The following is a 24,404-nucleotide window of genomic DNA, read 5'->3' as shown; positions in this document are numbered from 1 at the left end:
AAATATTGTGCTACTGATGTCGGTAATTAGCATACGCCTATGCTTTAGTTTTTTTTACAGTGCTGAAGAAGTCACCCACTGTAACATCTCTGGTGTGATGTCATGTTTCAATCAATCAATCAATCAATCAATCAATCAATCAATCTGTCAATCAATCAATCAATCAATCAATCAATCAATCAATCAATCAATCAATCAATCAATCAACTAATCAATCAACTAATCAATCAATCAATCAATCAATCAATCAATCAATCAATCAATATTTATCAGTATAGCTCCAAATCACAACATACGTTATCTCAAGACGCTTTTACAAACAGATCAGGTCTAGACTATACTATATGTTAAATTATTAACAAAGACAGGATATGACCCAGACTTGACCTTATCTTATCTCATCCATCATGAGCATTGCACCTCACAGTATTAAGCTAGTTACAGTGGCAAAGAAAAACTTCCTTCTAACAGGCAGAAACCTCGAGTAGGACCAGACTCATGTTAGACAGCCATCTGCTTTGACCGAGATGGGGTTGGAAAGAGGGATAGAGGAGAATAAGAGAGAGAGCGAGCGATGATAGTGATGAGACAGGTAGTAGTAGTTGTAGTAGTTGTAGCAGCTGTTGCCGATGGTGTTCGGCACGCCTGTGACATTTCATAAGAAGGGATCACTAGCAACAATTGAAACACAACAAATATCCTAGCTCATTTGAAAAGCAGACAAAAAGAATGACTAGGAGGTAATGAAATAAGCTTCAGTTACAGAGTCAGCTATTGGCTAAATTCTTATCTAAAACGATGGTATCTGTGCCAATGTTTTTTATCTGTGCATCCCTACTGATCAAATATAATCTGCCCGATTTCCAAAGTCACAAAGAAAGTCAAAATGCTTGCACTATTATGATAAATGCCTGTTACAGATCAGCTACCATATACCACAGCCTGGTGGAAAGAGCACAAATAAACACTCCACCTCCAAGGTTTAGAGTTTATTTTAACATGAGAACTGTTTGCAGAAAATTAGCTCCACCTCTCACTGTGAAATGTCCTTACATAGCTTGCTGTGGTATTTCTAGTAGGAAAACAACCCTGTTTATTTACTTCTCTGTATTAGTATTCCTTCAAGGATCTGTAGTAATAAATGCAGTATTTTCACTGTCCCTCTGGTGTAACTGTGCAAGCTGGTGGGAATTTGGCAGTGGACCCAGCTTGCTTCCCCAATGTCTGATACACAAATGACAAAAAAAAGACACATTCATGCAAACATTAAAGTGATCAGTGTCTCTTTAATTTACAGTCTCTAAGATGCCAGCATTAACAGTAACAACACTCTTTAAAAAAGCAATATCCAATAATAAGCTGGTAGTCATAAAACAGTTGACTGTGGGTCTTGATAGTAAGCCTACATTGTAAAAAATAAGACCAGTGCCCCTCAGCAAGGCACAACATTTGTATAACTCAGTGGTTTGTGCAGTTTGGCATTAAAACACAAGCCTAATCCTAGATGTAACATCACTGGAGATATGCACTGATTATCATTCTTATTCTAGGAGGAGACATATTGCAATCCTTGAACCACAAACTACCCTGTGTCACAGTTTCTTACAAACTACAGGTTGAGTAAATGCTTATTTGGGGTATCTTTTATCAGACTTCGCACACAATTTACATATATGGTTGAATCATCTTTGGCTGGAGGAAAATGTACAAACAGCAACTGGACAATGCATCAAAATCTGTCATAAAGACAAAAAGGACAATAAGTCAGAACCATGCCTTGCGAGTTACCCAAACTTCCATAACTTTGATGTAAAATAAGCACTTTGATATTAAAGGTCTACATTTAACAGTGGTTTCCAAGATCAACCCAAGAACTACTGTGAAGTATAGACATCTTTGACAGGAAAATGTTTTACACACAAAACATAAATGTACATATAGTTATCCTAAGAACATTAATGTCACATTTCCCTTCCAGCTAATATTGTAGGTCTTTAAATGGTGTAGAATGGTGTATGTTCAGAGCATAACCTTTGACCCTATTCAGTTTGGTCCCATTTTCAGATCAGGGTTATTTTTAGAGTACTTAACAGCAATGCTTTTATGTCAACATTAACCATAGTGCACACGTTGCTGCTATTTAAAAAGCAGGATTAGCCTTTTAAAGAACAGTCCCTCTCTTTGGGTTTCTATAGATTTAGATTTCTATGCATTTCACTGCACTATTTTTCATGTAGCCAGCTCACAAAACACGTCATTATTATATATGTTTAAGGCACAAGCCTGATCTCTGATAAATTTTTTTCTTTCTACTTAAAATGCAAATGTCATGAAGAAGTCATTTTAAATCAATAAAAGGAAATTCAAGAAAAAACACAGAAATCCAAACTTATTTGAGACAAAAAATCCATCCAAAATAGTGCGTATACAAGTCATCTCTGACTATGGTTGTAGGTACGTATCCTGCTGTATCATGTAAGAATGAATTTTGTACACTGAAATGAAAGATAAACGTTTTTAACAGATTGCTGAGTTGTAAAATATTTGAATCTGCGTGTGAATTCCATGGTGGAGTCAGAATATTAAGATTTTCAGCACTTTGCTTCATGGCTCAAGTATGCTATTCATCCATTCTTCCTCCCTTATGGTCCTGTTCTGTCTCGTCTTCCTGCCCGCCACTCTGCTCCCCGTTGACCTGGAACTTGTCATGGGCCCATTTGGGACTAATGGTGTTAGGGCCCCCTGTCGCTTTTCGAATGATGAATCGAGCTCTCCCGCGTGTGAAGCTTCCCCGTCCTCTTCCTCTACTGTCTGCCCACTTCAAATCTGACTCGCCATCTCTGTCATCGTGCTGAAGAAAAGATGGAAAAAGGACAGATGTGTCAAGACGACAGTTCTTAAAGAAAAAAACTTGAACAAGATTTCACAACAATGACCATATTGTCATTTCAACCCAGAGCTGGTGAGATACCTTTTGTCTTCCTGATGGAAATCTCATTCCAGAACTTGGGCATCAGCCTGTAGACGACTGATCAAATACCATTGTGATAAAAAACTGTAACTTTAAATAATTTTCCATTACTAAGCACCGCTAAAGTGGCTGCCAATGCAGCAGTTCTCTCTTTGTTGTTCTTTTTCCTACTCTTTTTTCATATCTGTTTCATTATCTTTGTATTTGGAACCTGTCATGACTTTTAATGACTCTTTTGTTGGCCACAGACACCAAACTGGCTACGTTTGCAGTGGTGTTTTGCTATTTTTGTTCCTGTGTGTGTCCGGAGATCCTACATGTAACCATGGTCACATCTTTAACATACGAGATCAGCTGTTAGCAGCCCGTAGCATGTCGATGCTAAACGATGCTAGGCCCTATGTTCCCTGCGAGCTGAGGAGAAGGAGGCAAGGATGACATGCTGGTACTGAGGTGCAAGCTAAAAAGACGACATCGGCCTGTCCTTCCACCCACCGTTATGGGGAATGTAAGATCTATCTACGATAAGGTGGACGAGCTAACCCAGCACCAGAGGGAATACTGGCAGAGTAGCATCATGCTAACAGAGCTAACACCGGACACGAACGCCACATCGGAAGGATTTCAAATGCTGTGGGCGGACAGGATACAGGAGAGCAAGATTGAACACACTGGTGAAGAAGGCCAGCTCAGTCCTGGACCCTGTGGAGGTGGTGACTGACAGGAGAATTATGGCCAAGCTGTTGTCGCTGATGGACATTTTTTTCATATATATATTCTTGTTGAAATTCTTGTACTGTACACCTTCTTGTTTGCTGCTGTAACTCCATGAATTTCCCCCTTGTGGGATGAATAAAGGAGTATCTTATCTTATCTTAACTTAAAAGTATCACTCTTTGTCACCTTTTTGATACTTTTTATGTCTAAAAACAAAGGAAAGAGAGAGAACGTCTCATCTGTTTAGTCCATATCACTATATTAGCCCTGAAGGGAAAACCAAACACTGGCTCAAAAGTTGGCATTTCATTAGCATCATGGTCACATTGGGTTGTTGTATAGGCTTGGAAACCGAGGGTGATCGGACTTGTTCCCAGTTGGCTACAATCTGCCACCTCATTGCATGTTTCCATGGTAATGATCAGTTTGCATTTAATTACATATTTGGTGATGTCTGAATTCCTTTTTGACTGTTTCTGAGGCATTTCAGGCACTGGTGTATGTTTTGTTATTGGAACTTGGCTGGTGTATATGAATTGGAAAGAGATCTACCTTACCAAGTAGTATTTCCTGCTCTTGGGAGTAAACTCTGGGTCCCAGTCTTCCTTTTTTGGGTGTACTTCCACATTTGACATGTTGCCGCTCTGCAAACAATTTCCCTGATAACTGCCTCTGCTGTTCCAGCCTCTTCCACGAATGCAGACTTGCTGTAGTCAGAGAGAAAGACCAGAGTTAGAAAGCAGCCAGGTTATGAGTCTTTGCTAAGCCATGATGCCAACTGTACTTTTGTGAAAGTCTAAATATGGTGTAACTTGGTACAACCATTGCCCCCAAACTATCCAACATCATCAGCAAACTTACAAATCCTCCGCGGGGCCTTCCTCTTTCAACTGGTCCTGGTGATTCCCGTTGACCCAGTCGGGTTCTGTCAAAGCCTCTATTGTTGGCATCAGACTTGCTCTGGGGCAAATCTTCCTTGTGAGATTTTGATGACGAGGAAGATGAGGATGAACTTGAGCGAGAGCGCTTCTTTCTACTTTTCCTGGAAGGAGAAACGGTAAGTGCAGAACTTTTCATGCCCAACTGTTTATAATGCAAGGTAGATTCATTATTCTACTGATCTGTAGATAGTTCTAACCAAAATGCACGTACTTTGATCTTTCATGACATGTGGAGAACTTTTCCAAAGGCCTGTCTTTACTAGAATCTGGGGACGCTTCCTTATCTCTTCCCCGATCCAGATTATGTTCTCTTTTGTTGGTGGAATATTTTTTTCGGCGCTCAATATCCAAACGAAGGTCCATTGGGTCACCCTTCATTTTTTCCCCACCGTCCTGAGAAAACCAAAACAGAAGACAGCGTCGTGGACAGACTTTGGATTAGCTTGTAGATGCTATCAGTCTGCTCTCAGCCAAGCTGGTTTGTAGACTAAACAGTAAGGTCCATGGGAAAAAGGGGAAACCCCTGATAACAGCCAGCTGAATAAAACGAAGCAAACCTCTCAACGCACTGAGAGTGCCAAACCAGTTGTTGTGCATGTATTAGGATTATTTAAGAATCTGAACTATTCTCCAAAGCTTTTGTTCTTAGATTGATTTTCTTCCTTGAAGTCAGCTATTCAAATGTGTAATGGGTGAAGCAGCAGGAAGGAGACTAAAAATTTGCTTCAGTTTGGCAATATCCTAAATGTTTCATAAATGCTGTCTGGTAAAGCCCTGCATCCATCAACAGTGACCAACAGCCAAAGTTTACTTCACATTACTCTTGCCTGTTTGTGCTTCATGTTAAATATAACTTCCAGCCTTGTTGGTATAATCAAAGCCTCTGCATCATAGCACTAAATATTGTTTTTAGTGTGTTTTCAAAATGATACCTAAATGGGCAGAGTGATGTATTGTAGGTAGTCATTCTGACAGCAATATCAACAAGGATGGTTGGAAATCAATCTGCTTTGGGAAATAGTTACTGTTCAACTACTACATTCAAACTACTGGACGACAAGCAAAAGCACCCACATGGTTTTTCAACCATGGAAAAGAGCAAGAAGAAAGGACTGTTCATTCTCAATCAAGTTTACTCAGTTCATTGTATTTTCGTAGTACCTTATGTTTACAAATGCCTGACCAATTCTGTCCATGCCAATCGATTAAAAAAAAGTTAAGCAGTACAGTTGAGGCCATATTTTCAAACACAGCTAGGATTTACATTTCAAACTCAACCTTTTACTATTCCAAATATGTCACATTACCATACATTTAATGTGTCAAATCAGGAATGTGTCTTTTTCCATGAGACTTAATTTAAAATAACCCAGAAACCTCCTTGAGCTTTTACTTTTCTAGAAAAAATTCCAGCAAACTGTCAAGCACTTTGGATGAATGTCAGCACCTCTAAATCTTAGGCCATAGTTCTGTACCATGAAACAATTCATTGCAACCACTTTGTGGGGAGTGAGTTAGAGCCTCGAGCAAGCGAGTTCAAGTATCTTGGGTCTTATTCACAAGTGTGGCTTTAATGGATTGTGGGATCGACAGACAGTTTTGTACATGTTGGCAGTATTGCAAGCATTATACAGAACAGCTGTGGTGATGAAGGACCAAGGACAGCATAGCTATGTTAGATTGTAAACCTATGTTCACAATCTTTGGGAAGTGGCAAAAGAATAGGATTGCATATGAAAGCAACTTCAGTTATTTCCCTCAGCAGGGTGGTAAGGCTTAGCCTTGGAGATAGGGTAAGGAGTGGACCTCAGTTATTCGGAGAGAGCTTGAAGGGGAGCAGCTGCTCCTTTGCATCGAAAGAACATAGTCGAGGTTGTTCAGGCATTTGAATGGGATGCCTTCCCTTTGGAGGATTGTATGCATGTCCAACTGGGGAAAAAAACCCAGGGATCGATTCTGCACACAGTGGTGGGAATTACGTAGCCCATCTGGCCTGGGACCACCTTGACATCCCCTAAGAGGAGCAGCAAAATACTGTGAGGGAGAGGGCCAACTGGATGGATGGATGGATGGATGGAAAGTTGATATATTCAAAGGTGACTGTCTTTTCAAACTGGAGTTGAAAACACAAAATACAAAGGTACGGAAATACTCTATTGAAGAAAAAAACATTGCCATGGTCTGAAAGGATGTTGAGCATGGGAAAATGCCCAACGCCAAGACAGGCATAAAAACTGAGAATGAAGAGTACCTGACAGGACAAGAACTAAGCCTTGGGAGAAGGTTGTTTTGGTAGATGAGTCAAAATGGTCTTAGGTTTGACCACAAGGGCCAGTGGTATTACTGAAGAAAAAAGTGGATCACCATCTAAACCACAGGCAGCATTATGCCGAGTTATTTTGCAGGGAAAGAGATTTGTGCATTTGAAAAATTGAGCACATTATGTAGAAGGAGGGTTATCTACACATACTGTGTAGATAATTAATTTCAAATTAAGTTGTAATCATGTCAACTGACAGGACAACAGTATTAAGTATTCTCCAAAGTCTTGAGTTATAGCTCTCAGATAACAGAGTAGTAGTATTGAGTGGCCACCCCAAAAATCCTGAAGAGGATCTAATTAAGAATTTGTGGCTTGAATTGAAAAAGGTGCATAATGCCCATACAAAATGACTGGGTAAAACCAGTTGTGTCATGAATAATGGGCAAAATTTTGGCAAAGTAGTGGTAATCACAAGTTTTAGCTATCCTAGGCATCAATAGGCCATAATCTATAAGAATATTTCATAATTAACTACTAAAGTATCTTTTGAAGTTAATGAAAACTGACAAGGTTCTTTTCTATTTTATTGTGTAATAAAAGTAGATACCCAATTGACTAACTGCAAAGAAATATATGGCAAAAATAAATACCTTAAGTTGTAAAAGATTGAGTTTGAAAGTCTTTCGTCAGTGGGTAAAAGAGAATAGGGCCTCAAAATGTTGTCATAGATGCATAAAGAGTTTTATTTTTTTTAACTTCCGTTCCTTATTTTTTTAAAGAATACTTACGAAGACAAATGCTTAGAGTCCCTTGAACAGCTTTGGCTCAGTGGCTTCCATTTCTGAACTTATATGATTCATAAGCCTTGGTCTGGCTTGTGCCCACACTCTACCCAATCACCATGTGTGAAGGCGATATGTAACAAACAACAAAGTCAAAGTGCCTTATTTTGCATTGGCATTTCTCAGACTTTGTGCATCTCCTTTCAAGGAAAGCCAAAAGCTTTAAGAGAGTGCAGTCTAAAGGCATCTTTCTCACTTGTTCCTGTTGTTTGTTTTTCCAACATACTTCATACTTCAAAATGTTCAGTCACCTTGTAAGTGCCATCCTCTGAGCTTTTCATCGCCTCAAAAACTTGAGAGTGTTTCTTAAAAGCTCTTGGTGAAACATCAATTCTTCTGTAAGAAAAAACACAGTTAAGACAAAGTTAAAAGCATGTTCAGGAATACACGATTCAGCGTTCGGGCGCCAAAACAAACACTTAGCTACGTACGATGACCAGCAAAGACAACACAAAACAGGAGAGACAAATTGGTGGGAAAATAAGACTGACCTCCACCGAGCATGAGAACAAAAAAAGCCAAGATAGTCTGATGATTTTCAGGTAAGAAAGGTGAGAAAAATACCTGAAAGCTGTTAAAAGAGGAGGTGAAGCCACAGCACACTGAAGGTGAGAGGGTCACTCAATAGGCGACTCTACCTGTGTATCTCTGGGCTTTTTCTTGGCTTCATTATTTCCTTCTCTGCAGCTCGTCTTTGGTACACTGTGAATCTCTCGCTTAGAGTCATTCCAGAAGATTGAAAGTGCTGAGCTGTACAGGGACACAGGACAAACAGCTGTTACTTTCATTAGTGACTTCAACTGTGACTCTGCAGTGAATGAATGTTGTTTCACAAGAAGAAAAATAACTAATGGATATTCTATAACCAATCCCTACTGTTAAAAATGTGTGTGAGGACTGGAAGAGAAGAGAGGACTCACTTTTTACGTGGTGAACGATGGCGACAATGTGTTGAGCAAAAAGCTCAGAGGAACTCTTCGGTGTCTGAGCTGTATTGACATGATCAAAGATGGAGCGAAACTCCTGATCCTTTTTTGAGGCCTGCACAAGATCCTGAGACAACTGTCGCTCCTCAGCTATAAAATCAGAGGAGCTGAAAATCACAACAACAATGATCTTAGTCTGTTGCTCTCTGTCTTTATGAAAAAGGGCTAAAAACAGAAAACATACACGCCAATCAGTTAAATCAACAAAATTAAACAATCACAGAAAAGCATTATTGATACACTTTTTAAAAATAAATCAGAAGGGGAGAACGGGGTTGGTTGTCACACGGGTTTTTTAGCTCACTCGTTATATCTCTGCACCAGAGGGCACTGTCTCTCAAATTGGGGTATGGACATTTCCAGAATTAGGATCAGAGCTCACCTACATAGTCTTCTCTGGAGTAAGACAGCTGAACTTGAGGTGAGATGACTTTTTGTGTTTTTCATGTCAAATTGTAAATATTCAGCTCCTCAGTATTTTTCTTCTGGGCTTTTAAACGGTAGGTTTATAACAAAACAAGTGTTACCCTTACAAAGTGTGAGGGGGAAGCTATGGTTTAGATTTCTATTAGCTAGCTAAATAGTTGTTAAATGGCTGTTAGCCTTAATGCTAGCAAAAAAATCCAGTTGGGGTTGGTCTTCACATTCTCTTTGGGGTGGTTGTCACATGTAACAACCAACCCCTATGTTGGCAAAATCATGCATGGGGAAATTAGTTGGAGTGCGCAGACCCTACATTTGCCATCACTGTAACTCAGACAGTGACTGCATGTAGCCTAGTTGAGTAGGCCATCATTGTTCGGCCTATTTGTTTTGTTCTTTATGTTGTTATATAGGCTGGCCTAAAGATGTGTTTCCTGTTCATGTTCCTTGCTCATTTTATGTTAAAATGCATTCAGCTATGTAAGCCTATCACTTGTCAGTGCAATTAAATTTTCAAATCTCGTTCTGCCTTCTTGCCTTTTTTTAAAGGAATTTTCCCATTGAAATACCATTGTGACAACTAACCCCATAGTGTGTGACAACCATCCCCGTGATGTTGTTGGTTGTCACAATGTGTCAGAGTGTCTTTGATAGTTAATTGCCTCTTTGTTACAATGAGTTGGAAAATGAGAGGGATACACATTTCATCCAACACCTTAAGCTTCAATTTAATGTAGGAATGACTATTGAAAGATGTTTTGATGATAAGCAATCATCAAAACATTACAAGTGTGACAACCAACCCCGTTCTCCCCTACATCATCTGTAAACAAAAGAAGTGCAACTACTTTACTTTAGGGTACAGATTTGACTTCTGGCTTACTAAGATAATTGTGGTACCTAAAAGCATTATATATTACTGACCTTATCAGGCCATCGCCAAGGAAACCCATTCTGACATTACATTTTGCTTCCTGTTTTCTTGGGGAAATGAAAGCAGAGTCATCTCCCCTGATCATGAACATCTCTCTCTCAGAGTTCCTCCTGGATGGTGGTGTAGGAGATGGTATTGAGGAAGATTTACTCATCTTACTACTACATGTAGCACCCATGTCTGGGCCCCCAAATTCCCTCTTGGCAAGTGCTGCAGTAAAGGCTGCTGCTTTATCCTGCTTTTTACTGAGATAAATGTCTTCAGTCATGGCATCAAGATCACTATTGGCTGCTTGTGCATAAGCCACATTGTGCCATCTGTCAAAGCCTCCGTCAAACAGTTCGCGGGCAGAGCGAGTGACCCTGCTCATTGGCTTTGAAGACTTATCACTATTGTGCTGGTCCATGTGAAAGGACTTTGAATGAGGCTTGATTATCCTCTCCTCCTCTTCCTCCCCATCAGCAGACAGAAAAGGGGAAGCTTTCAAAAAGCTGTTCAGAGACACTCCACCATCATTGTCCTCTGTGGACTTTCTTGACACAGAGTCAGTGATGGTCGTGGATGCTTTGCCATTAGCTTTCCCATGTTCCACATCCACTTCATTTGCCTCTGCTTTTTTGCCATTTTCCCAAGCTTTGGCTTTCTTGTTTTGCTCCTCCAAAAACCTGAACAATGACAAAGACATTCAAAAACAATGAATCTAACTGGTTGAGCGACTTGACTGCTGACAGAAATATGGCAGGGAAATCTATTTATTGTAAGAAGAGTTCACATCAGAGTCCCTAAAAGTAATATTTCTGATATAACAGAAAGGATTGCTGTAGACCTAAAAGTAGAAGGCATTTCAATTGAAACAATCCTAATATTTTGGATTGCCCAAAAATAACAAGGAAAATATTCAGTCTGTAATTGCAAACATACTTAACTACCATATTTAAAATAATCCCAGAATCAAGTTTTTTAAAAAAGTAAAGTCTTACTTTCCAAAGGCAATGGAGATTGCTGTTTTATCTCCATCCAGGTATTCCTCGCTGGAGAAGAAGTCAAAACTGGAAAGCATTGGGTTTAAACCTTCATGTGAGGCTTTTTTTGTTGGGGATGAACTACACATTATCTTTGGAGAGGGGGCGCCATTGCTGATGCTATTTGTGATTTTAAGGGAGGGACTGCACTGGTTAGTAGTTTGGATGTTCTGACCAACTACAACAGCAGAGCTTGTCAGGGGACTTGTTCTCTTTGGACTGCTGTTGCAGTCTGTCAGGCCCTGCCAGTTCCCCTCAGTTTTCCCACTGCTTCCACCTCCATTGGCGTCTCCTGCCAATACTCCGACAAGCTCCTCTGGCTCCCCATTTCCCCCTCCTTCCTTTTGGACCTCCTTGAAGGCTAAAAGCTCCTCTTGCTTAGTCAGCAATAAAGCTGGCCTGCATTTTGGAGAGGAGGAGTGCGAAGAAGAGGACGAATGCTGTGAGTGCCTGGATAATGGTGTGGAAGATCGGTCAGAGCGGTGAGAGTGACCACGAGAGGGGCTTTCTGAGCGTTTCTGGACATTGTGAGATCGTCCTCGTGAATAGTTTTGCTGCTGCTGCTGCTGCTGCTGCTGCTGATATTGCTGTTTCTGAGGGTGCTGCTTGTAATTCTTCCAGTTTGGGCGGAAGTTGTTATTGTTATAGCCACCACCCCCACCACCACGCTGGAAGCGTCCACGTGGAAAGTAGCCCCGCCCTCGGCCTCTGAAGTTGTATGGCCTCCGGAAGCCACGGTGGTAACCCCGGAACTCTCGATTGTTCTGGTATCCCCTTGGATATTTTTTATCCCGGTTATTGGTTGGTGAATAAGACCTTGATTTTGAACGAGACCTAGATCTGTGGCAAAGAAAGGGGAGAAGAGAAAATGTATTTCAAACATTTTAATAGACTTAGATAAACAAAATACCTAGGTTGTTTTTTCACATTACACTTCACTCCAAACCACAGCCAATAAAATAGTGAGAGAATGTAAAATCTATTTTTTACAGTGTCGACAAAATATGAAAAAACATTCTGATGGACACATGCAGACAAATAAACCTGTAGTATGTGTAATAATAGAGCTCAGTGACAAGATAGAAATGTAAACTATCTGGTCAGTATCCTGAACCACTTCTATAGGGTGCTCTTAGGATAAAGGAAAATGAACACTGTTGAGCACTTAGTGCCACTTTGAGACTATCATTTAACAAGTTTAACAGGTACACAAACTCCTTAATTAATAAATCTTTGAGGCAGATCACCCACAGTGACGGAACACTTTCAACTTAACGCTGTAGGATGATAAAGAACCAAGCAGATTTCCACTTCTATCTTCATTTTCTCTGACACACTCCAACAGAGTCAGGCAAGCTGTAAGCCTAACATATGGAACATGTTTAACTCATGTACTTGCCATACCATCCTTTTCCATTTGGAATTGGCATAACATGTGTTAGCATGTAGGAGCCAGCAAAGACTTACTACATGCAGGACACCCGAGATTTCACAGTGTGATCCTAAGCCAGGCTGCTAGGGTCAGACCAGTCCACAAGGTGGCTCTGCTGCACTTTGAATAAAAAAAAAAAACCCTCTTCATTTGTTCTCTCGCCTTAGCTTTCAACAAGGTCTTAAGATTAAAGTCACGATACAGAGTGTTCTCTCCTTCAAATCAATCATTTAATGAGCCGAACCTTTTCAAGCCGTACTGCATGTCAACACAACATCCACAGCTTTCTGCTGACAGCTATGATTGGCAGCACATCCAGTCTAGACATAAATCTACCAATGAATGATTGCTGTTTTTTCTATAACACATCTTTAGCAACTGAGCAGAACTTTCAATGAATAAAAACAAATCTGCCATAATAATGTAGAGCATATAAACCCATTTTAAATAAAAACGTCTGTAAATACATTAACAATGACATACAAAGCTGAACCATATTTAAGATTACTACAAAGCAGCGTCAAACTACATGCAAACAGACGTATAAAAAGGCTCCAACAGCACAGGACTCACCTTGTGTGTTTTTTCATTGGAATACAGAGCGGTTAAAGACAGCAGCACACCGAGCAGCGCTGCACACTCACAGTGCAAGCTACAGATACTACATCTCCTCTGGACAGCTCTGCTGAAGCACTGAGTCACATGGACCATATGAGAGGGAAAAAAACTACTGGAATCCTTTGCCTCAGTGAATGCCAGCTACATGCGCTGTTCAAAGTCTCTAGTAGAACTTATTAAGGAACTATTGGAAGCCTTTTTACTACCATTCTGGAAGTGCTTACCTTATACTGCAGAGATCAACGTATTTATGTAGCCTTCATGTTATATTTAAGTAAGATAAGTCAACTTGTTGGGGAGGTATAGCCCAGAAAATGAGGAATAAATAAGTAATTTCTGTGTTTTAGTGTGTGTAGGATTTTCACGTTTGTAGGCCCTGTTGTGTTCACAGAAAACATATTCAAATGTGTGCATACAGGCATGCATACACTTCCAGGGTGACCGCCAACTCTTTGCAAATGTGCAAAGTAGCTTTAGAAATTGAAACCATTAGATTCCTTCTAAGTCTCTTCTTTATGCAAATTTTAATAGGTGTTGTGGCATTGCCAGGAAATGAGCCACTGACATTTTATTGCAATGCCACAGTCATTCTGCCAGAAAAAACACAGGCACCAGAGGGAACTCTGAACACTTTTTCCTAATACACACCATAGCCAGCATATAACCCCACAACCTGGGCTGTTTTTTTATATACACAAAACAACCAACAGAATGGTTCCCTCATGGTGAAAGCATTGATAAAATATTTTCATGTACTACCAGGGTTAACTCATGGAAATGCTTTCCCGTGCAGCAAAATCTGCAATAACATTCACTCTGACTTCAGTAAATTCTCTACCCGGCGGCTGAACCCCTTCTCAAACATCAATTTCCTCTGAATACAGAAGCCGACTCTGGAGTTTGGGATAGGCCTAAATCCATTAATACGCTGCATCAGCTTTTTCAGATCTCATACGAATAAAGTCATAAAGTTCAGGACAACACAAGGTCTTGCAGATAGACATCAACAGATGGGAAAGCATTGAGGGAACAGATGTTATAAGACAGACAGAACCCCCTGATGACATTCCCACTATCACACATCAACAAGTCAAAAACTATAAGCATATTGCATGGTTGGTCCTTTTAATGCTAGCTAAGATGTAACAGAATTTGAGTGGAAAGAAGCTTGGGAGGAACCAGAGGCTTATCAGTACTGATGTCAGTGCAGTGAGGCAGCTCTCTGCAGGCTGCACCTGCTGCCTGTTTCCCCTTTCTTCATGACAGCTGACTTTGTTGAGAAGCAGGTCATTCAAATTTTCAGCATTTTTAGTCCATAAGTACTGTATGACATCTTTCAACAAGCACATAAAATCACTGTTAGTAGGTCAGATCAGGTATCTTGAACAATTGAGTACAATGTGAAAAGAAAAAAAAAGAAAGAGAAGAAAAGAAAAAGAGAAGAAAACAGCAAGCAGGTTGCACAGAAAGAGGATTATTCATAAGCTGGACTTCACCTGTAATAACGCTTCCTGGATCGGGATCTGGAGCGACTTCTGGAGTGAGAGGTGGACCGGGTTCTTGACCGGGACCTCGAGCGGCTCCGAGACCTCGTGGCTGATTTTGTGGATCTGGACATCACTGCAGCCAGCCCACCTCACACTGCCACAAGAAATCCAAATTAGAGTTCTGGAGATGTAAGGCTAAGTAAAACAGAAGTGATTATCCATCTTTTAAAGGGGGACCGACTGCATAGAAGGACTGTTAGTTTTCTGGTTAAGGATTGAATAACCGATTATCACTATAGGGGGGGGGGGAACATCACGAGAGAGCCAGGGGTCTAAAGTCTATGAAATGCAATATCCAACAGAGATAAGCCATCAGATTCAGTTCAGAAGCAGTCTGAGTGAAAAGACAGAACAGCTGTGAAAAGGAAGAAAGCAACCTGTAGTGGTGTTGGGCATCCAAACAGAACCAGTTTTATTTAGTCCCTGATCATTTGCATAGAGGGCAGTCTTCCGTCAGTCATTTGAGTAGTTCACTGTTGAAATACTACTAAGAAAACACAGCTGTCAGTACACCGTAGTATTTACTCTGCTGCAGGAGATATGCTAACAGATATAACACTAATGATCTGTTCTTTGTTTCTGTCATGTACCTTGTCATTTTTCACTAACCCCTGACTAACCCCCTGGATACATGCTCTGTCACTGAAATCACACTACATTGATGTGAAAATAGCTTATTTCCTGTGTAGCTGCCGAACCGTAGCACATTTGCTTGTGGTGTGAATCTCCCATCAGAGAGATGCTTGGTTGGGGAATCTATTTTAAGTTCAAAGGATGTTTTATTTCTTCTCCACCCCCAGTTCTACATGTGTTTACTCCCCATTGTATTATTTATACACTTCTATAGCAGAAGCATCTAGCTCCTTCCAAGGTCCCCGTGGCTTTATCTGCGACATATGATCCTCAGAGTACAGTAAATGCCAGGGATCAAATAATTGAGCTTTCATTATGAGAGTCATCTTCAGGGACTTTGGGAGGAGGATATTGCAGAGTAGCCTGCACATGACCGGGATTTCAAAAGCAGGCCACGCAATCACATGGTGGTCGCAGTGAACACCCTTTGGACTATTTTAGTGAGTGGATCCATCTTCCCCCAGCCTCCTGCTCTTCATGCTCTATGAACTTCCCACTCTCCTCAATCTTGGCAGCGTGTTGTTTTTGGCTTTTTTAGAGAGTAATTTCCTGTAGGGCCTGCCTAAATGGAGCATCTATTTAGCTTACTGTGCACTTTTAAAGAATGGCATTCAGATGTGCCCCCGTTTTCAGCATGTGGCAGCAAAACAGTCAAATAAATCAACTGGAAAGTTCTCCTTAATTTGACTTTTGAAACATAATTATTTGGAGGAAGTTCTTGTGGAGACTTTTTTTCATTTTCTGTTAGAAAAAATGCAATAAAATGTTTAAAGCCAGCACAGCTGTGTTGCAGAAATGTTCATATGGCTGAAAGTAGTTTCCTCAAAACTTTTGAATAGCAGAAACTTCCACAGAGAGCTTGTATACCCAGCCACAGTAACTGTTACATTATGACTGCTTTACTCACAAACAGGAATCTTACATTGTCAAAGTGTGACTATATTTCTTTATTGCACACAAAAAGCAGACGCCAAACCCTGCCCTTACCTCTCTAATACAACACAAAAGACTAGTTAGCAGAATTGAATGGTGACAGTCTGTTTCAACAGCCTCACTGAAGCTGGACTGATAACCAGCTGCAGCTGTCTCTACACGTGTGTGTGGGCTGCAGCCTGATCACTGAGATTTCAGCATCTCAGTAAGCCTGCTCTTTAATTACTCACTACTAGATTTGCACCCAGAAATACAGCTACTGACAAGCATACAAGTCTTATTGTGCTTGGGAAGTTTTATGTTTTCACCTTTTCCATATTTTGCCACATTTCCACAACTCTACCACAACTGTAAACTTCATCCATGTGCTAAAATGACTTATGCTATTACACTTGTGAACTTCCCACCCTATCAACTTCCCTGATTTTAACCCTGTTATGTTGCGGGTCAAATTGACCCTTTTTAAAGTCTATTTTAGGCAATATATGCCTTCCAAACCACTTAAATGCAGCATAAATATCTGGGCAGCATGTGACAGAAGAGGTGTCGTGTTAATTTATCAACATCACTTCTTAAAAATAAAAAATTCAAAATGTAAAATAAAATTAACGAAAATCAATGTCATGTAAAACTATTGCATTTATATTTAGGGCTTTCCAATGTACATTAAAAAAGTTTTAACATTAATTTTAATGAAAAATGAGTGAGTTATCCTCATTGAACCATGATCTGTGAGAATTAAAGAACAACAATGGACCAAATCTTGATTTAAATGGTTAGTAATGGAGTTGATAATGAGATTAAAAAAGATGTGTATTGGGATTTTTTGGGGTTCTGACACCTTTGGATAGTCCAAATGACCCAGGACCATTATTGCTGTTCCAGAGAAACAAACATAGAAGGAGGGTTTAACTGAGCCCAATGGGTTGACAACAGCGGCCATAAGGGTGAATTTTCAAGCTGAATGCCTGTTTGGAGGGGGACTGCGTGGCAATTGTGCAATGATATAAATATGCTAAGGCAGTGGCGGTTCTTTGGGAGGGGCCAACAGGGGCCAGTGTCCCTGTAAAACTGAACCTGGACCCCCCTGTGCCCCCCCCCCCTCCCTCCACACCAAACAAATATTATACAATAAAAAAAGCTTCGGTATCACGCCGATGTTACAGGCTTAACACATGCGTGTGGCACTTGGTTCCAGTCCCTTAGAGCGCTAAGGGACTCACGTTGAGTGTAAACAGCCAAACAGCTGTGGTCAGTCTGCATTTTGATATAGTACACAGTAGTATATATGTCAAGTATATAGGGATGCACCTATGTTTTACTAGTTTGTTCTCAGCCGGTCCTCGCCTTTCTCAGTCTCTTTTGTCAGGGTTGACAACACCCTTGGCCCCAGCCTGGCCCCCCCAGTAAAACTGGTCTAGAACCGCCACTGTGCTTAGGTAGTTTAAGTTTTATAGTTGTATGAGTTTTGTCAAACACACCAATATAGCTGCCTAACCCCATAAACATCTATCGACATTGGCCAATGAATGTCTTAGTTGGGTTCTAGTTTAAAGTCAAAGATTGGTGCTCCATATATTCTTCTAGTTCTTTGTTTTCTAGCCATTGAGATAAATAGAGTCCTGCAAAATAGATTGTCAGTATTAATCATCTTAACTAACTACGAAAACACTTTGATAAAAGTATGAACTTGCCACCTTTGTAGAACAAAACAGGAGCTACACACAGTAACCAGGAAGTGCATGGAAAACTCTAAAAGCAGGTCTTCATCACTGTATGAAATCAAACAGTTGCAATGTAGATCTGAAATAAACTATACCAAACATTGTTCGGTGTCAGATTTACATAGTAGAACAGAATTAAACTGATAATGGCTCTCAGGTTCAGAACCACGCGCGCATGCATACATGATTAAGGGTCCCCCCTTGGGGCAGAGCGCGACAGCTGTATAATCCTCATCAGCTGTTTATTTCATGTTACAGCAAAAGTAGCTCTGATCAACAATGGAGCTGGAACTTGATACACAGCTCAAAGCGTTGGAGAAGAAACACTCCACTCAATCAACTGCCCTATCATTAAGACCAGGATGCCAGAGTGGCAGCTGGAATCACATTTGCTATCTATATGTGCCCCAGAGACACCCCGCTCGCTATTTCAGAAAAGCCACAGCAACTGTCATTGGCACAATCTTTGCTTATTGAAATGTGGCAGACCCTCCGAGGGTTCCCTCAAGACGCTTCGCATGTGGAGGCAGTTAATGCATAAGCAAAGCCGCTGGCAGTGCTGTTTAAGACGAGATAAACCTCTCAGATCCTCTGCAGTTTAAAAAAATCCTTCAGAATCGCCTCATTCATTCAGTTATGTCTGAAGGAGTGTGGCTCGTTTGTTTTCTTCAGGGAGCTTCTGTAACGTCTGCTAGGAAGACAAATGGATGACCTCATGCAGAGATTTCCTGCAACACTATCCTTCCCTAATCATCGTCTGTGACGGACAAGAACACCATTTAGCTTGGCTACAAGTTAAATGATGATGAGATCCCAGTTGCTGCTAAGTTTGTGCTTGCTAATGCGATCTAGTAACACTCTATTCTTATTTGTGCTTGTGTGTATGAGGCTACTTTTGCCTGGAAAATGGCTCACAGCTGAGTGTCACTGAGGCATCCTTGGAGCAACATGCTTCTGTGCTGTCTGTCAACACACTGCATCTGTGAAGCTGCATGAAAGAGGGGACTCATCAGCTGCAGGTCCTCTCTGTTTTGGTTGGCTAGAAAACAGGCTGTTAAAGGATGAGGTGTATTTCCAAAATGATGTATTTCTGCACAAAGCTGGAGACACAGTTGGTGTTTATGGGAGTGATTATGAGTGGCGTGTTGTATAAACTGACTGTTTTCATTTCTGGTGCAACAACAACAACCGGTAACAACATTAACTGAGTATTTTAATCTGCTTTGTCCTATCTAAGTAAGTAGCACAAACGTGAGCGCTACATAAAGCTGATTATAGGATTAGCCAAGAAAGTGGCAGACACCAAAAGTTTGAATAAGAGTCTATATGAGACTGTGCAAGCTACTTATGTACACGACAGCTTACTTAAACACGAGACGCACCTTTTTGTCATGTGTGTACCTTAGGGCTGCTGATATTTGTCAAGGTGGATTGACTCCAACCCGGATCCTGCTACCCAACTTTTTTTTTTTGGTATCACAGCCCCAGAAATAGATTCACATATATAGGACCACAAAAACCCCATTAAGATAAGCATTTACTGTAAACTCACAGCCAGGCAACTTTTTTCTTTTTGCTAAATATGACTCTCATAGCTTGTGCAAAAACTGTAGCTGTTGATGGGAGGTGGAGGGAGTGGAGCCTGTAATCACCACAGTCATGCTGTCATTGTGCTAACCACTAAAAGCAACAGTCACATCACTGGGAAAAGCTAAACAAGAGCTTGAACTGAGGCGCTCCTTGAACCCTCCAGTGGTGGTCTGAAGATGCACTTTGGAAGTCAGTGAAGCATTTAAACATCTTCGTGATCTAAAGCTATAAGCATTAAGGATATGACTATTCATACGATAAACTTCACATTTACTATTAATACACTTGTTAAAGTGGCATAAGTGAGAGCAGATAGCCTAAATCAACGTCTATCCATTGAGAAGTAGTGGTGGGCGTATCTATTCTGTGGTATCGATATATTGATACTCACACACTACTCATTTCAGTATCGATTACTCTAATAAAATATCAATACTACTTCATAAATGCAAAATAAAGTGCATGTGTCACTTCTGATTCTTTTAGGGTACCTTACTCCAAAGTTTTGTACCAACAGCCAGTGGCAGAGCCACACAGTTTTGACTTGGGTGGACAAACTAGGGCACTGACTGTTGAAGGGTTGGCCAGGCGTGGAAAACAGTAGGGGCTTACCCTAAACCTAGGAGGGTTACTTCCAATAATCACATCTACTTTTACTTCTTTTTATAGAATAATTTAACAAATGTTACATTTTTGTAGATTTCTAACGTTAACATTAAAAATGTAACTCGACAGAGTGTCAACATTTAAATCTGCTGAACTGAACTCTTTAAGGACTCAAAATGAAGATGATTGTCCAAAGTCGAAGCATCAACAAAAACAATATTCAAATCCACAGAAACTACTGTCTCTGCTGCTTGCTGAAACGCAATATCTGATTTGAATATAAGTAATGCCTCTAACATGGCAAATAGCCAATCATGTTTAAGAATTTCAGGGTGGCCACAGGGGTCGCCAATTAGTTTTCAGAGGTGGCCATGGTCACCCCTTGGCTCCGCCACTGCCGACAGCCCCCATCTACATTTATCTCACTTGTTAAAAAAGGCCTCCAAAAGATTTGCATATTCAAGTTTTTAAATGAAAAGTATTTGTCATGGGACTTGTCTTTCAAGAGTTGCATTTTATTTATTTTAAAAATCACTGAAAGTATCAGTATCAGTATCAGGTATCGAATAAATTGCCAAACAAAGTAGTATGTATCGTATCGAATCATAGAATTGTGGTCTCGCCCTACACTAGTGTCCTGGATGTGGTGTATTGGGATGAACCTGAACGCAGCATCCTCTGGAGTTACATCGTGTACATCATAAAGACAGCGAAATGCACAGTCATTATCATGAATACACACTTCAAATTACACTGGGAGGAAAAAATATAGTCGACTTTTTTTCCTACTGAATTTCGTCCTTTTTCCTGAGGGTATTTGTGCCCACGAGCTATTTCTTAAAACTACAGCACTCTAAAGGGAAAAGAGATTTCCTCAACGACATCGAGTTTTCACATCTTTCCACAACTTCCCTTCAAACGACTGAGTCACATTTTCTGTCTATGATGATGCTGGCATTAAAACTCATGCAAATTAAAAAGCAAAGACTTCTCCATAAAGAAACGTCGACAGAGAAAGATTAATTGACGTACCGGTCGGTGTTGTCCTCTGAAGTCCTCCAGTCACATTCAGACAGCGCGTTGTTTTACTGAAGGAGTTAAAGACAATTTCTCCCTGGACTCCCGTGTGTCTGTGCTGTTGTGCGCCGCTTATGTCAACGGTGCATGTGTGTGTGTAATGTGTGTGCGTGTGTTTGTGTGTGTGTGTGCTGGAGTCTGCGGTGTTAAGAAAGAGGGGGGCGTCTCCGCTCCGAGCCGCTCTAAAGTTCCTCTCCCCTCCCGCCTGCTCTGCGCTGTCTGTCTGACCTCCTGTTTAACACTGAACAAGAACTGAGGAGAGAATATGAGAAAACCAGCAGGCTATATAACATGACCAGTTAAAGTGACATCATGATGTCAGGAGTGTATAATAGTCCCCGTTTAGAAATGACTTTAGTAACCAGTTGGGAAAAACTACAGGAGCTACTGTTTGCTCTGTACTGGGGGTGCTGGATGATAATTTTGAAATAATGTAATAATATTAGACAAACATATATTATTTGTACAGTCCATTATTATTATTTATTTACTTATTTTAATTCACTGTGGATTAATTCATTTTTTTAATTTAGATTTTCACAGATTTCCCCTCAGCATTTTAACATTTCATTCTGTTTCACTTTGCTGTATTTTCTTTTAGTGAAGCATCTTAGTTTATTTTAGTGTTTTATTATCCAATTCATTTGTTTCATTTTTGCAAGTTTCATTTTCCTGTGTTGAGTTTTAACATATTATTCCTACAGTGTTTCCTCGTGAAGATAACAGCGTGACAGCTTTTCCTCAGTTCATTCAGCAACTTAAAAAAAAATTCATTTATTTTTATTTTTATTATTATTACTATTATTATTATTATTATTATTATTATTATTATTATTATTATTATTATTGCATATATCATGTTCTGAACCTTATGCATTGTGGGGTGGATCAGGATTGGGATGGGGGGTCTTCTTATTTTTTAAATATTTTTTATGTATTCTATTTGTATTATTTTCATGTAAAGCACTTTGTGTTACAACATAATTGTATGAAAAGTGCTTTACAAATAGTCTGATTGATTGATTGATTGATTGATTGATTGATTGATTGATTGATTGATTGATTGATTGATTGATTGATTGATTGATTGATTGATTGATTGATTGATTGATTGATTGATTGATCGTATCCATTCATTGAATGATTATTAGTTTCTAAAGTTTTATTTCACATGGTGGACAGCTTATTTACTCCTGAACCCAAATTCCCCCTCATCTGTTATTTGTTATTGTATCTCTGGCTCTGGTTGGCCAGTTTTTTAGGTAGGCAACTCCTACTCCCATCTCTTTCTCTAGATACAATAAAGTACAATACAGCACTGTCACTGTATAGCCTGAAATCGTGTAACAGTTACTTTGAAAGCTGAAACAAAACTGTAACATAAAATAAATCCATTAGTATACATGCTGCAAATACAAAAATGTGCAGCAAAAGCTGAAACAGTGATTGCTAATGCATTAACAGCAACTGCTCTGCAAAAACAAAATGCGAAGTCGAAAACGCAGGCAACTTATTTAATAATCTCTTCAGCAAACAACACCCTAAAACTCTATTCCAATAAGGTAATCATGGTACAGCAGAGATTATCTGTAAGTGTCTGAGCTACAAATAAGACATGAAGAAAATTAACCCAACAGCATTATTATTTGATTATTCTGGATCTTTCAGCACATCTGTGTCTGCAGCAGCAGTCTAGTCCGATCAATATTTTTGTGCAAAAGATAAGTAAGGTCCATTAAATCTATTATAATTCATACAATAGATGACATTTGTTCATTTAGGTTTCATAATTAATTGGCAGAAATGACCCGCCAAGGTAAAAAGAAAAAGCAGCTCAGAATAAAGACATCACTTTGTCAAGGAAGAGTTGTAAACAAAAGTGGTAATACATATTGTTTGCAGACTTACCAGTGTTACCAAACATTGGCATGTTGATTTTATGTAATCCGTGAGCAGTGGGTAATGTTTATAAAATGCTTACTACAATTTCATCAAAACAGGAAATAGTAAAGCTGACTGGCAAAGTAATAACAAAACCTATAATAGATTGCAGTTGTTTCTATGACTAAGCAGAGGAAATATGAGATCCCCTCAGCTCTCTGAATACTTATGAGTTTGAGAACATCTGTGCCATATTAATTCATCATGTATTGGATTTTTTAAAAGATGTATCCATATTTATCTCTTACTTTTTGTATGACACGTAATCTGAGCAGAAGATCAAGAGCCAATGCAAATCAGTTACCAGCAGGATTTTCTATGATGGCCATTGAGGGTTCTGTGACTCAGCAGAGCTCACACTTCACTGTGCAAACATCTAACAATTTGTTAGATTTCAGATAAGTGTCCTAAGCTCTGACTAAATTTTTGTTTTGTTTTTGGGACGATATTTTAGCCTGGTTTTATGAACCATTTCACTGCTACTACCTGCTATCTTAATGACACATTTACAGGGTTTTGTCTGTCTGGGGTTGACACAATACAGAGCATTTGATAGAACCATCCATCATCCACTGCCAAAAAAAGACGTCAAGTCAAGTCAAGTCAAGCTTTATTTATAAAGCACATTTAAAACAACCTCAGTTGACCAAAGTGCTGTATATATATTAAATACAATATAATCATACACAATATAACAATAAATAAAAACAATAAATCAATAGTAAGAGCTCAATTTAGGAAATAAAAGAGTAAAGAAGTAAAAAGCCAAGGATTCTTGTTTAGCTGGGACTGAATGCCAAGAAGAAAAGATGGGTTTTCAGCAGTGTTTTAAAGTGCTCAACAAACTTTGCAGCTCTGACCTGGAAAGGTAGGCTGTTCAACAGCTTTTGGGCCGCCACTGAGAAGGCTCTGTCCCCATGAGTAGAGAGTCTGGACCGAGGTACTGCCAGGAGCAGCTGGTTTGACTACCTAAGTGTTCTAGAATTACTGTGAGGCTGTACAAGGTCTGATAAATAAGACCGTACCAGACCATTTAAACACTTAAAAACAATTAATAAAACCTTGAACTGGATCCTAAAGTTCACAGGCAACCAGTGCAAAGATGCAAGGACAGGACTGATGTGATCCCGCTGTTTCTTTCCAGTCAGCAGACGGGCGGCTGCATTTTGGACGACCTGTAGACGGCGCAATGCTGACTGGTCGA

The 24,404-nt window shown here is 39.9% G+C and overlaps 1 protein-coding gene across 6 annotated transcripts; it reads right to left on the bottom strand.

The window, feature by feature from the left end:
- Nucleotides 1–1,266: 1,266 nt before the first annotated feature.
- thrap3a (thyroid hormone receptor associated protein 3a) lies at nt 1,267–21,424 on the bottom strand. Of its 6 annotated transcripts, none has more exons than XM_034698738.1 (12): nt 21,215–21,424; nt 14,646–14,790; nt 11,058–11,939; nt 10,068–10,742; nt 8,655–8,827; nt 8,373–8,484; nt 7,986–8,070; nt 4,841–5,022; nt 4,550–4,730; nt 4,241–4,395; nt 2,972–3,028; nt 2,766–2,851 (listed from the first exon to the last, which is right to left on the bottom strand). In XM_034698738.1, the coding sequence occupies exons 2-11, from the start codon at nt 14,765–14,767 to the stop codon at nt 2,995–2,997; spliced, it is 2,601 nt and encodes an 866-aa protein (XP_034554629.1). In that variant the 5' UTR covers nt 14,768–14,790; nt 21,215–21,424; the 3' UTR covers nt 2,766–2,851; nt 2,972–2,994. The 6 variants fall into 6 exon arrangements, with proteins under 6 accessions (XP_034554626.1, XP_034554627.1, XP_034554628.1 ...); XM_034698740.1 differs by having other exon boundaries at nt 2,815–2,851; nt 4,246–4,395; XM_034698735.1 differs by lacking the exon at nt 2,972–3,028 and having other exon boundaries at nt 1,267–2,851; nt 4,246–4,395; nt 21,215–21,420.
- Nucleotides 21,425–24,404: the final 2,980 nt, after the last annotated feature.

This window comes from Notolabrus celidotus, chromosome 12 (assembly GCF_009762535.1).
Source record: "Notolabrus celidotus isolate fNotCel1 chromosome 12, fNotCel1.pri, whole genome shotgun sequence".
NCBI lineage: Eukaryota > Metazoa > Chordata > Actinopteri > Labriformes > Labridae > Notolabrus > Notolabrus celidotus.
The sequence above is the reverse complement of the archived record's forward strand: the minus strand, read 5'-3'. Positions and strand labels throughout refer to the sequence as shown.